The sequence below is a fragment of the Barbus barbus genome (assembly GCF_936440315.1).
Source record: "Barbus barbus genome assembly, chromosome: 2".
Classification (NCBI taxonomy): domain Eukaryota; kingdom Metazoa; phylum Chordata; class Actinopteri; order Cypriniformes; family Cyprinidae; genus Barbus; species Barbus barbus.
In genome coordinates this window covers 12782928-12797134 of record NC_136730.1, presented here as the reverse complement: position 1 = coordinate 12797134, position 14207 = coordinate 12782928, and the positions used below count along the sequence as shown (strand labels likewise).

Here is a 14207-nt window from a genome sequence, read left to right as displayed (position 1 = left end):
TGCATGTATTTATGCAAAGAGCAGATGTTCCCTTCGTAGACCTGCTTCTTTTCATTTCAGATCTGCAGAAAAGACGAGCTACTATCACATCAGGAACGGGAAAGCATTCAGTGTGAATTAACTGCATATACTGCACAGCCATTTTTACCGTAGTAGTTCTGCAGTTTATTATCATGTCTGCCATATACTGTGACCTCACTGTAAACAGGAGTGACTATCTGTGTCTGTATTACAGTAATCTCTCGTATATTATTTACAGATTACAGATATTTACAGAGAGATGTTTAGAGTACCCGGTGTTATTTTAGTACTGTTAATATTTAGTTATAATTCATATAATTTGGTTTTATTTTAAATATCATTTTATTTTTAGTTTATTTTATGCTTTTGTAATTTTGACTGTTTTCTATTTCTGTTTAGCTTTATTTTTATTTTAACTTCAATTAGTTCAGTTAGTTGCCAAGGCAACTATTCTAATTTTCATTTGTTATTTAAGTTTTAAATAGCTTTTATTTATATATTTTCAATTATTATTTTAGTTTGAGTAATTTTGTTATGTGCTTTTGTCATATTAATTGATGTTTTTATATTTATTTTTAGTTTAGTTTTCATTTATTTTTTATTTCAGTTTTAGTTTTAATCATTTTAATACTGCAACTTAAATTATATTATATTTTATATTATATTATATTTCAGCTAGGCAAGATTTCTGTTTTTATTTATATATTTTTTCATTTAGGTTCTTAATGTGATATTTATATTTTATTTAGCTGTATTTCAAAGAAAACGATTTTTAATAGTTTTAGTTTTGACCACAGGATGAATAAATTGCGCAGTTGCATGTTTTGTTTACTATTTACTGGTTTATTAACTTTTTATATAAGTTTACAATAGCATGTCATAGTATTGCTCTCACCTTTATAATTTCAGATCAGTGCTACTTTTGCATATTTATTGTTACATTTATTATGGGAGACTTGAAGTCATTCATTACACTTTTAACACTATTATGCATAAATAAATATTAAATAATACTAGTTAAGAGCCAAATTCCTAACTAAATGTTAAACTAATTACCATAATGGAGACTTCAGATTATTTAAACTCAAGGGTTTATGGGTGTTCCACACTTTTAATCTAGTTATGATTGTAATTTGTTGACGTAGTCTGCATTGATTTCACAATACAGTTCAATCTGAACACAGTATTGTAACAAAGCTTGTGAAATCCATCCTGGCATTTTTTTACAGTAATGAACCCAGGCAGAATATTACAGCCGGTGGATTTACACTGATTAACACATGCGTATGAACATCCATTCATATGACTGACGTGGTTTGACCGAAATGCCTCCACTGAATAGAAATAGCCATTTAGCTGAGCAGAGTCAAGCTCTCTTCTATGTTTTGGCAGCTGTGCTCTATTCCAGGATGTGAATGTCATCCCTTTTCAATTATGTGGAACACATTGTGTGTTTTGGCACTAAATGACACAATTACATATTTTATTTGTGAATGGGATGAGAGATTGTTACAGGCTAGGGTCTGTCTGTGTTTGGAGCGCTCTTCACTTGTGTTAATATCGGTGCATTTTGTGTCTCCATCATGTCAGCTACTAATGGCCATCCAGATAATAGAATTCAGGCAACATGAAATCCCAAAAATGTTATTTCAAAGGTAGAAACATATTTTATAAATATCTAAATGTAAGAACCTCTGAAATGACTTCTCTTGCCCATTTTTACCTACGCCATGCAAGCTATGCTTAGAATTAAAAAGACATAATTTGCTCACCCTCATGGCATTACAATCCAGTATGAATTTATAATGTACAAAAAACAAAACAACATTGGACCTTTTCATTGTGTACACTGTAAAAAAAAAATTATATACACACACACGCACAAAATATTTTAAAAATAAAACTGAGCTTATTGGAATATGTTTTGCAAGAAAATACCTTTTCAGTCTTTTAAAAATGTCATGTTTAATTAAATTACAAATGTGTAATTGTTGTGAAATGCACAAGCAATTTCTGAGTGAAAATTGTTTCAATGTAAATCCTGCACCAAGGTTTTTACAACGTGGACAACAAAAGACATTTTGCGCTTTTTTTTGTTGTCTGCAAAAAAGTTATTACAGTATTATTTATATACTATTATATTATTTGTTTATATTTTGAGATAATTTTGAATATATATTTACAGTTTTCATTTTAATTTAGATTAAAGTTTTAAAAATTGAATGTGCTTTTGTCATTTTTAGGTATTTAGCTATTTTTGATTTCTTTAAATTTCATTTTCTTTAAAAATTATTTTATTACCTCAACTTTTTTTTTTTACTTTTATGTTTTTTTACAGTTTTAAATTCTTTCTAGTTTTAATTCAATTAACAAAACTATTTTTAATTTAGCTTGATTTAGTGTGAGGTAGCAAAATTAATAACAATAACAATGTTTTTCAAGTTAATCTTTTTTTTTTTAAGCTTTATTTTAGTTTGATTTTTAGTTAACTGCAACAACACAGAGTCAAACAGGTTTGGAACGACATGAGAGTGAATAAATGATGACCTTTTTTTGGCTAAAATATCCCATCAATACTAACCAACAGCCCACTTTAATTTTACCAAAATCCAAACAGCTATTTAGTCATTGTTCTAGGCTACTGTTGTGGTAATGCAGCATTTCTAAAATAATTTTTCAAGACTGTTGTGATCATCATTTTTCCACAGTAATTTTGAATTGCGGTATTATGTTAACGTGAACAAGATCTCAGGAGTTTCTGTGTTGCTCTTCATCTGTAAGGGTGCTCTTATTTCACACGACAGACGTTAAAGAGCTTCATATTTATTAGTTCAAATCAGCCATGGTCTTCTCTTGAGGGAGTTATAGACTGTGATTCAGAGCCGCCTTTGATCAGCAGATGAGATGTTTTTGGGCTGAAGCATGCAACGTCTCTTCTCATTCACAGTACATGTGGTGTCGTTGTGAAATCATTCCACTCACACTTTCTCTGACTGCAGTTATTTACTAGACTCTGGCGACAGGCAGCACTGAGATCAATGCTAACCTGCCATGCTGATTTCATTTTCAATAGCCCGTCGTCCCTTGTAAACGTGAAGTACTGTGCACCTCTGAAAGGAGTTTGGGTTCCTCGGAGGCAGGGAAGTCTACTGCTTTCATGCACTTTTTGCCACTTTGCAAAACAATTTTCATTTGTTTCGTCTGCAGTCATGGCAGCCGACAGCTCCGTTTCTCCACCCCAGGGGTCATCAACAGGGGTCTGCAACAATTACTGTTTGATCTCACACTAATTTCTGAGAAGAAATCAAACTGTTCTAGAAAAGTCAACCAAATGGCAAATTACACTACTGTTCAAATGTTTGGGCTCAGGAAGATTTGGTGGTAACACTTTACTATAAAGTTTAATAATGAACATTTTGTTTATTATTCTTAGAGTTAAGTTTAACACTTAATAGTACATGACTCAAATAAAAAATTTAATGGTCGTGAGCTAATATAAATGAACAAATTAAAAAAAAATTAACTAACATCAACTAAAGAGACCTTATTGTAAAGTGTTACAGAAATAAATCAATACTTTTATTTAAAATTGCTTAAAAGTGACAGTAAAGACATTTTATAATGTTACAAAAGATTCTATTTCAAATACATTTCAAATTGTTCTTTTGAACATTCTATTTATCAAAGAATCCTGAAAAAATTAAATAAAATAATAATAATAATAATATATATACACTATATTGCCAAAAGTATTGGGTCACCCTCTTCTAATGAACATGTTTGACTACTTTAGTAATTTCTATGAGAACAAATCTTAATGTTTAAGCATATAATGATATTCTAGGGAATTGTGTGCTTCTAATTTTATAGCAACAGTTTGGACAGAACCCTTATCTATTCTAACATGACAGTGCCTCTGTGTATAAGACACGGTTCAGACATGATTGATTCAGTCAGTGTGGAAGAACTTGACTGGTCTGCAGAAAGCCAAGTCCTGATCCCAGCTGAACACCTCTGGTGTGACTTAAAATGCAGACCTTGACCTTGACTTGTATAGGCACTATAAGGACAAAAGTGTTGGGACACCACCTTCTTTAGAACAGAAAAAGGCACTAACAAAACTGTGGCAACAAAGATGGAAACATAATTCATGTATTTAAAAATTGTATTTCCATCTCTGTTGCAACAGTTTTGGACGTGTCTAAAAAGACAGTACCATTATGTACAAGTCATTGGTGTTTGGTGATGAGTTTTTGGGGGGCGGGGCAATTGGTTATGTCGCAATGTTGGAAATATTTCTGTTTTAAACCATGAAGGCGAGCCAATGGATATCACACAAGCATGCGTTTGCACCAGGGTTTGCACACGTGCAAACTTTGTGCAAGGTTTATGCTGGTGAACGTCTTAATCTCAGTCAATTCACTATAAGCAAAAAGTGAAAATAAAAACGGAATGACGGAATAATGACGGAGCTTTCGGCATCTGATGCCGCTTATTCTCTCAGAGACAAAGAGAGACGAATCTACTTCAACATATGCTGATAACGATATAGCCTATAGCTGTTTTAATTTATTTCCTTAATATTTCTCTTGTGGCCCGTACATAGTGGAAAAAAAGAGAGAAGAAACATATTTCGTGTTAAACATGTTGTTTTTGAAAGTCGGTGCTTGAAATAAAAGCTTTTTATTTCATTGATTTTTATTGATGACTGCAGTGTTAACGTTGTTTGGGCTGCGTTGTTGAACGCAATGGCACTGATATTTCTCACATTTTAAGCTCTTTTATTTTCTAAACGTAATAGGATTAGTCCAACGAATTGTTCGGTTTGTAATGCGTACCGAACCGAAAGCTTCGTACCGAACGGTTCAATACGAATACACATATCGTTACTCCCTTATATATATATATATATATATATATATATATATATATATATATATATATACTTTTTCACTCTATTGCAGCCATTTGCTAAAATCATTTAAGTTCATTTTTTTTCCTCATTAATGTACACACAGCACCCCATATTGACAGAAAAACACAGAATTGTTGAAATTTTTGCAGATTTATTAAAAAAGTAAAACTGAAATATCACATGGTCCTAAGTATTCAGAAAATATAACAAAGAGTGAAAAATTTAAGGGGGTCTGAATACTTTCCGTACCCACTGTATGTGTATATATATATATATATATATATATATATATATATATATATATATATATATATATATATATATATATATATATATATATATATATATATTCAAAGAAATAGGAAGCAGCACAACTGTTTTCAACATTGATAATAATAAGAAATGTTTCTTGAGCAGCAAATCAGCATATTAAGAATGATTTCTGAAGGATCATGTGACACTGAAGACTGGAGTAATGATGCTGAAAATTTACAGAATCACAGAAATAAATTGCATTTTAAAATATATTCAAATCGAAAATAGTTGAAATTGTAATAATATTTCATAATTTTACTCACTTTATTTTATTTTTGATCAAATAAATGCAGCCCTGGTGAGCAGAAGAGACTTTCGTTAGCGTTAAAAATCGTACCTACATCAAACTTTTGAACACAAGTGTATATAATTATATAAATGCATTACTATGAAACTATAAGCATGTTGTATGCATGTTAAAATGCAACGCTCAGTGTATAATACTGAATGTATTTGGTCCCCTGATCTAGACTGTGTTTTGTCTGCATTGTACTGAGGACTATTGATGTCATCTGTGTCATAATCAGGTCAACGTATTTTGTGTTTAACAATTCATCATGCTGTCTGCTCCCAGCTCTCCTCAGCCAGTGATGAAATAACTGAATTTGTTCCTGCCCTGTCGAACTATAAGTCTATTAAAATTTATTAGATTGTCACAGAGATACGCTGATTTAATTTTGCCAGAGTGTTATTGGAGAAATAAAGCCTCCTTTGGGTCTTAAGTGCATGAGTGTGACGATGGCGGCTGATTGGCTGACATTATGACTCCTGCTCGTCTCACAGGAAGCAGAACACTACATTATTCAAGAACCATTTCCTCCTGTTGTCTTCCTCTGGAAATCTAATTCAGTCGGTTTGCTGTGAGCAGATTCACAGAATCTTGCATGCGTTTGTGTGTTACATCTTTTGGCCAATTTGAATATGCTTTCATCAATTCATATTTTGTGCAGTCACAGTTTTATGTTTATTGACTGTTTCATAACTTTAATTGCTGTCTTGTAATGTGCCCATTTCATTTATAATCTTTACTAAACAATGCATAATTTGAATGCAGTTGTAGTTTATTGATAATGTGGAGGCCTGTGATAATGTCTGAATCTTTATATACTGTACAGTATGTGGTTTGCGTAAAAACAATGTAATTCTAAACTCCTCATGAGAAGAAATGTCAAGCGAAAGCCGAAGACGTTTGAGAGTTGTTGAGCTCTTACAGCTCACAATGTAAAGTAGGCCAGGCTTATGAATCGTTATTATTTCTGAGCAGAAAAGAGAAAACTGCGGCTTTGCCCAGAGACAGCACTGCTCATTAGGGGGGCGTGAAAGTTCACTGTCTGTAATTCAAAGACGGAGACTCAGCTGGCTCTTCGACTCTTGTGTATAAAAATGCGTTTTTATTTTCCTTCATTTGATCGTTGTTTAGTTATTGTTTAAATTTGTATGGCTCCATTAAACTGGGTTTATTTAGCTGTTGCTGTTGTCATATTTACTTTTTACTTTTACAGTTACTTTTTTGTAATGTTGAAAGTTTTTTATTAGAATAATAATTTTTTTATTTATTCCAAAATTATGTTTGTCATCGGTTTTTGAGTTTTGTCACATTGTATGCAGAGGAAATGACCCACTTTTGTAATAATGTATGGAATAAATCATAACGCTCATTAATAGTACTGTTTTACAGTTAAATTTGTCAATTGCTAATTGGTTAATTTGCTATTTTACAACCCGAATTCTGGAAATGTTAGGACGTTTTTTAAATTTGAATAAAATGAAAACTAAAAGACTTTCACATCACATGAGCCAACATTTTATTCACAATAGAACATAGAGAACATAAATGTTTAAACAGAGAAATTTTACACTTTTATCCACTAAATGAGCTCATACGTGCATGTGGATTAGCTTGACCAGCCTGAAAAATATGATTTTTTTGGCATGATTTGAGATTAATAATAATAATAATAATAATGTTGTTATTATTATTATTATTATTATTATTATTAGCAAATAAAAAATTACTAAACAACAAAATAATAAATATTGCTTTTGTGACATTTCATTATAAAATAAAATAATATGAAATAATACTTTTATTTTAAATTTCACTTATTTCATTTTATTTTAAAAATCATTACTTATTTTGATGGAAAACAACTTCATAAAGCTTCTTATGTTGGTAAGTTTGGGATGATGGTTGGATGTGAAAGTGACTCAAACTCAGAGCAGGTGATAGATATGATACCACTGCTATCAGATTTTATACCTGATTTGAAATCTATTATATAAACATGACAGTTTCAAAGTAGAGTAAGAGTAGAAAGGAGCTTTGTTGTGATATTGAGTAGATATTGAATATTGAGTAGATACTGTATTTCCTGAGTAAAATGAGGTCTGTCAGAGCAGGTTATGAAAATGTGGAGAATGTTTTAATCTGTTGTGATCTCGTCATTGGTTCATTGCAGTGCTCGTCATCCTGTGGGCGGGGCCTGCAGTCCAGAGTGGTCCAGTGTATGCACAAAGTGACCGGTCGCCATGGCAGCGACTGCCCAGCAGTCCTGAAGCCCACTGCGTACAGGCAGTGTCATCTTGGGACGTGTAATGTGAAAGTCAATGTGAACACCATCACCTCCCCTAGACTGGGTAAGACTTCAGCAGTCTACTGTCCTATTGTCTGTACTTTTCATGATCCAATCAAATCCTGATGTACACAGTCATGTCTTGATCGTCATTGCATGTCCCTGAATTTAAGGTTTCAACCAGAAATATGACACCATCTATTTCCATTTCATTTCTTTGATGCATCACTGAAGTTACATGATATTACTGGATATTGCTTGAATTAGAGCTGAAGATGAGCTTTACGATGTAACGATATATAGACTTCAGGATATTAGTGTTAAAAATATTATAACTAAAATGAAAATAATATAACTAAAACCATACAAAAAAATCCTTACTTGAAATAAAATAAACATTAAACCTGTGCTAAAATTCAAATGATATTAAATCATTTAAATTATCTTCAATTTTATTATTATATTATATTATTATATTTTATTATTGATCTCTTTTTTATTTTAACATTTTTATTTTTAATTATATATATATATATATTATAAAGATATATTGAAATTATGTCTCAATAATTTAATATAATTTATTTTAATTTCATTGAATTTCATATCATTTATATCTATGTTTGAAATGATATTGACATTTAATATCAGTGTTGATATATTGAACTCATATGTCTAAATTAGAATTAAATAGGACATTTGCCTGTTTAGGCATCATTTGCACCTCTGACGCAGGCAGAATTACAAAAGTCCAAGACAAATTTCCTATCTGGGACAATAAAGTGTATTGAACTGAATTGAATAGATTCCTCATTTTATTTGAAATTAATTTAATCCTGCCTATGTCAAGTGATCCAAATCAATCCGTTTCCATTTCAGTTTGGTCTTAAATGTAGACAGTAGACGGTTCATTAGGTTTTAAAATAAAGCCTTTCATTTCTTTAAGCATTTGTACTGCATAAACATTATTTCATTGCCAAGACATCTGTTAAAGTAAGCATCATCTGGAAAGCATCACATTCTTATTGTGTACAAATAAAATGAGAATCATCCAAACAAGTGCAGATTCACATACGCTCTCTGCAGAACGTCTAGGATTTACTTTGAAACTATTTTTACTCAGAAATTGCTAGAAGAGGTCACAAATAATTAGCAAGTAGCATTTTCTTGTAAAATGCACTCCAATAATTAATAATGACCTTCGAAAAAGCGTTTTTTATAGTGTAACAGCAACATTGAACATTGCTGGCGGTTGCAAAAGTGGCATCTTCTAGATGAGCCTGCACGTCTGGATTGATGAATGCATGTTTTCAGGGATGGTGTCGTATAATTGAATCTATGAAATGCCATGTCCTGTCCTTCTGTCATTCCTGGCAGCTGCATTGACGTACAAGTGCACGGGGGACCAGTGGGCGGTTTACTGCAGGGTGATCCGAGAGAAGAACCTGTGCCAGGACATGCGCTGGTACCAACGCTGCTGCCAGACCTGCAGAGACTTTTACACCAACAAAATGCCCCCTAAGAGTTAATGACCCCGGCACTCCCACATAGAGGTTTATTTTTGCCTTCTCCATTTGTACTGTCAAAAAAATGTGCTTACGTGAAAAAATGAAAGCAGTGGAACAGATATATTTCCAGCAGAACACACTCTATGCAAGTACGTAAACGTAACTGCATAACTTTATCACCCCCTGCACTGAGTATGTACTTGCAGTGTGTTAGCCAAGCGTTTGTGTACTTGCATTACGTTTGTTTCTTGTTTACGGACTTGAAGGTTTCTTGTTTTGTCATGTTTTGCTGTAATCCACACTTTGGTCCTGGAAGTGACTTCTTCAGCATACTGGCCTGCCTGTTGCACTGTGGGTAAAGCTCATGTCACCAAAAATGGCTTTTTTAAGGCCACTGGTTGGTCAATAACCGATGGACTTTGTAACGACAGCTTGTTGTTTTTTCCAGAGCCGTATCTTTTGTCTTGTTTTATTTCTTATTTAGTATTATAATTACCTGTGTTGTTATATTGGCTCTGTAACCAAAACCTAGTGAACTTCCTTACTCCTTCAATCTTAATTGATTTCAGTAGAGTTTAGAATCAGCTTGTTGCTAAGCTAACAATGCAATACTCTAGGAACGCACACATATTGGATAACATAGTACTTTTTATTATACTGAACTATTTTTGTAAATGCTTTTAGGTGTTGAATGGATTTTATACAGTATATAATCAACTTTTCTGTTTCATCCACCAATTTAGATGTTTTCTGAGCTTGTCGCAGTGCATTTATATTTATGCATTTGGCAGATGCTTTTATCCAAAGCGACTTACATTGCATTCATGGTGTTCATTTAATCAGTTCATGTATTCCCTGCAAATCGAACCCGTGATCTGGCTGTTGCTAGCAGCATGCATGATTCAGTAATTTGTAATTGCATAATCAGAGAAGATCTACCATAATGCATTGTATAATCTAGCATAATCTATTATTGCATGCATGCAATAATAGCTTAATCTATTTTTTTCATGCATGCAATAATAGCGAAATCTATTTTTGCATGCATGGAATAATAACATAATGTATTATTGCATGCATGCAGGCAATAATAGATTATGCAGTGCCTTATGGTAGTTCTCAAGTTCTCATTCTCTGCATCTTCAGCAAAAGAAGCCATCTTAGAAGGCGGCATAATCATGCTGCCTACATTTTTGAACAGCTTTCACACTGAGAGCCTTAAAATACTGTCTATGTAGGCAGCTCACTAGGTTTTGGAAAAGAGCTGAAGTAGCTTGTCTTATTTAATTAATCAAGAGTAATCTCGATGCAGTCGAACAGCCAAGCTGATAATAGGTGACCCATTCGAATAGTTTTTCTCTTTAAGGTTTAAGGTTTATGTATTTTATATCAAACTGAAGCTAATTAGCGACTCTCTCAAAGAGGACACCGAATTTCTCACCTTGGTTACTTACGTGATTATATTATTTACCACACTCTCTGTGTTTTAGAAACTTGTTGTGTTGTTTCATATATTTTAACAGAGCAAGGTACATGATCTCCACTGCATCTTCAAAGGACTGTTGCCTTTGGTGCAACATTAGTTCACCCCAAAATGAAAAATGTCTTATTATTTACTCACACTCATGTCATTCTGAACCAGTATTAAGACACTTTTTTTATGGTGCTTTTGGTCTTTTTTGGAGCCTGAACTAACTATGCTTTTGACTTTATAGAAAAAAAGTTGCATTAACATTCTCCAAAGCTTCTCTTTTTTATTCTTCAGAATAAAGAAAGTAATACAGGTTTTGAAGGACATGAGGATAAATAAGGGTGCGTTGTTCCTTTCAGGTGCAGTGAAATCAGGTTACAGGCCGTTTATGTGTCTAATGTCAGAATCATCTATTAGTCTGATGGTGCTGCAGTGCCATAGTTAATGCACTCGAACACACTAAGAGCTACTCTTGAGTCTTTGTGCTTGTATATCTGATTCATTTCTCATTAGTATGAGACAATATTGCCTTCATTTAAATGTAGTTCTCACATTGTGCAATTTCATTTGACCGAATTTTAGCACAAACTTTATAATCCAAATCTCATAATTAAGATCTGAATACAGGGAGTTAGCAAAGTACGTTACAGTCAGGATGTGGTGAGAAAATGTGAAATTTAGGTTTTAGTATTTCATAAAAGCCCCCTGGCCGAGGGTGACACTTCATATGTGTGCATGAGAGACTGTTTCAAAGCCTACTGAGCTACATAGGTAGCATCCTAACTGACATGTAACCTCACTAGTGACCAAATTGGCGTGCACTTCAAAGCCAGCTGATTGAGTTTTATGCTACTTCAGTAAAGCTTGAAATGCATAGCGTACATATTGATCTTCACACACCGTCGATGCCTTCAAATGCTCGCTAGGTTTTGGAACAGAGCGTATGTGTGTGTGTGTGTGTGTGTGTGTGTGTGGTTTATGAGGACACAAATTTGTATAATGACATGGGTATGACAGAGGTATTACAATATGAAGGTGGTTTATGAGGACACTGCCTATGTCCCCGTAATTCAAAAGGCTTAAAAAACATACTAAATGGTGTTTTTCTGAAAATCTAAAAATGCACAAAGTCTCCTGTGAGGGCTAAGTTTAGGTGTAGGGTTGGTGTAGGGCAATAGCACACACAGTTTGTTCAGTATAAAAACCATTACGCCTATGGAGAGTCCCCATAAACCACAAAAACCAACGTGTGTGTGTGTGTGTGTGTGTGTGTGTGTGTGTGTGTGTGTGTGTGTGTTCGAGACCTTGGCTCTCATCTACCAGGTTGCACAAGGTCACAACAGGTGCTAGACAAATTTCACTACTGTGAAATTCAGCAGTTTCTCCACGTTTTGTTCTTGTACTTTTGTATGTATTTAAATGAAACGTGTTTTTTTTTTATGTTTGTTAGGATTATTTAATGCATATTGTATCTACCCGCTTCTGTCAGAACTATTTGGTGCAACAGCTTCATGTTCCAGGTACAGTGAATATCGCTTCTGTATTCCAATACTGTATGTCAGTAGTTGCATACGTGATCGGTACTTAAACTGCCACTTTTGATGGTGCTAATTTGAACTTTTCAGACTGTTCATACAAAAAAATATAATAATAATAAATTTATATCCTGTATAATGAGGATTTTGTGTGTGTGCATCTGTTAATTGAGCTTTTGCTTATAATCCGTATTTTGGATTATACTAACATTTCTGATTCAGTTACACATTTAAGATCTTGTCGTTTTCAGATTTTCATTTTGCTTCAAATGTTTCATTTAATGAGCTTGCTGGTTTATGTAATGGTTTAAAACTTTTTTTCTATTGAAAAAGTGAATGGAAAAACTACTTTGGCGTTTTTGATGTTTTATGATGCTGTTGATAACAATATGAGATTCCTACATGATGTTTTGGCTCTCAAAGGTCTCAGCATCACGATCACAACCTTGTGAAGTTCTCCGGCTCGTTCTTCAGCCGTTGTTTGCATTTTGCTGATTCTGTTTGTCGGCTGTAGCACTGTGAATAAATTACGTTCAGAGGATCTTTGAGCGTATGCATGACGGACAGCCGTGTGGCCTGCTGTTCTCACCCGTAAATCTGCCGCTGTCAGTGTAATGGCACTGGTGTGGTTGTGAAGGACGTGAGGAGAAGGTCGTCTGTAATCCTCTGTATGCTGGAGTCAGTTTGTGTTACGGTGAGTCATATTGAGGCATATTGATGTCTTTATATTTTACAGCTTTTAACTATATTTCATTAAGTGGTACTAAACCAAGATACTTGAACAACCAAAAACCTGCTTTTAGCTAAAAATGTACTGATAGCCACTATGATAAAACAAGTGGTACAATAGAAAACCATTCACACTGCAGTGAATGGGTACCGTCAAAACAGCTGATAAAAACATCACAATAATCCACACCAGTCCATCAATTAACATCTTGTGAAGCAAAAAGCTGCATGTTTGTAAGAAACAAATCCATCATTATGATGTTTCTAACTTGCATAATCCACGATAACACTTCCGTTTGGTATGCACAGAAAAAGCCTCCAAAATGATTCTAAACAAACATGTTTGTGGATTTTGATGTGAGAGGACAACAGGGGATGGACTTTGTACTGGAGGAAACTTTATTATGGATTATGGACTCATATTTTGGGTTTAAGATAAAATGTCCTAATGATGGATTTGTTTCTTATAAACACAATGCTTTTTACTTAACTTCATTACAGCACACAAGCTTTCATCGGTGCAAAAAAATATATAAAAATATTGCAAATAGAGAAAATGATTTGAAATGCAAACAAAGACGAGATTAAAACTCGCAATCAACCAGAGAATTAGAACAAATCAGATAGTATATCGACCAATCATGACACACCGAGACAAGAGGCCATCAAACAAGCCAATAGCCTTTTAACCCTTATTTAAAATAGATAATTCAAATATGTAACAATAAGATAAAAATACTTAAATATTTTTCATATGCATTCTTTTAGGTTCGCATTTTGATTCTTTAATTTCTCTAATTTTTGTTGTTTTGTCTTTTAAATGCACCTTGAAGATTGCTGTAAAAAAAAAAAAAATTTTATTTTTATTTTTTGTAGTGTGCAAAAAAGTGGAGGCAGAGAAAAGATCAATCGCTTGTCAAAAAATCTTGAAATCTTAGATCTCATCGTGAAGTTCAGGTACAGTAGGCCTTGGTCTTTTTCAGCCAGGAAAACGATGATACCATTGTAGAGGCCAACAAACCTCTCCAGAATATATGGTTTTCAGCACATACCCATGAGCTCATAAAGATCTCAATCTGATATTTCAGCACAGATGTTTTCTTCACATATTATGCAGTAGTTTCATGAGCAACTTTTTCC

At 33.4% G+C, this 14207-nt stretch overlaps 1 protein-coding gene across 1 annotated transcript in view; it reads left to right on the top strand.

Moving 5' to 3' along the window:
- LOC306881118 (A disintegrin and metalloproteinase with thrombospondin motifs 17-like) overlaps positions 1–12475 on the top strand; it is a gene marked incomplete at its 5' end in the record, with an annotated part of 150241 nt that extends 137766 nt beyond the window's left edge. Inside the window, 2 exon segments of the mRNA XM_079435034.1 lie at positions 7711–7888; positions 9202–12475. Of these exon segments, the coding sequence (XP_079291160.1) occupies positions 7711–7888; positions 9202–9353 (330 nt within the window).
- Positions 12476–14207: the final 1732 nt, after the last annotated feature.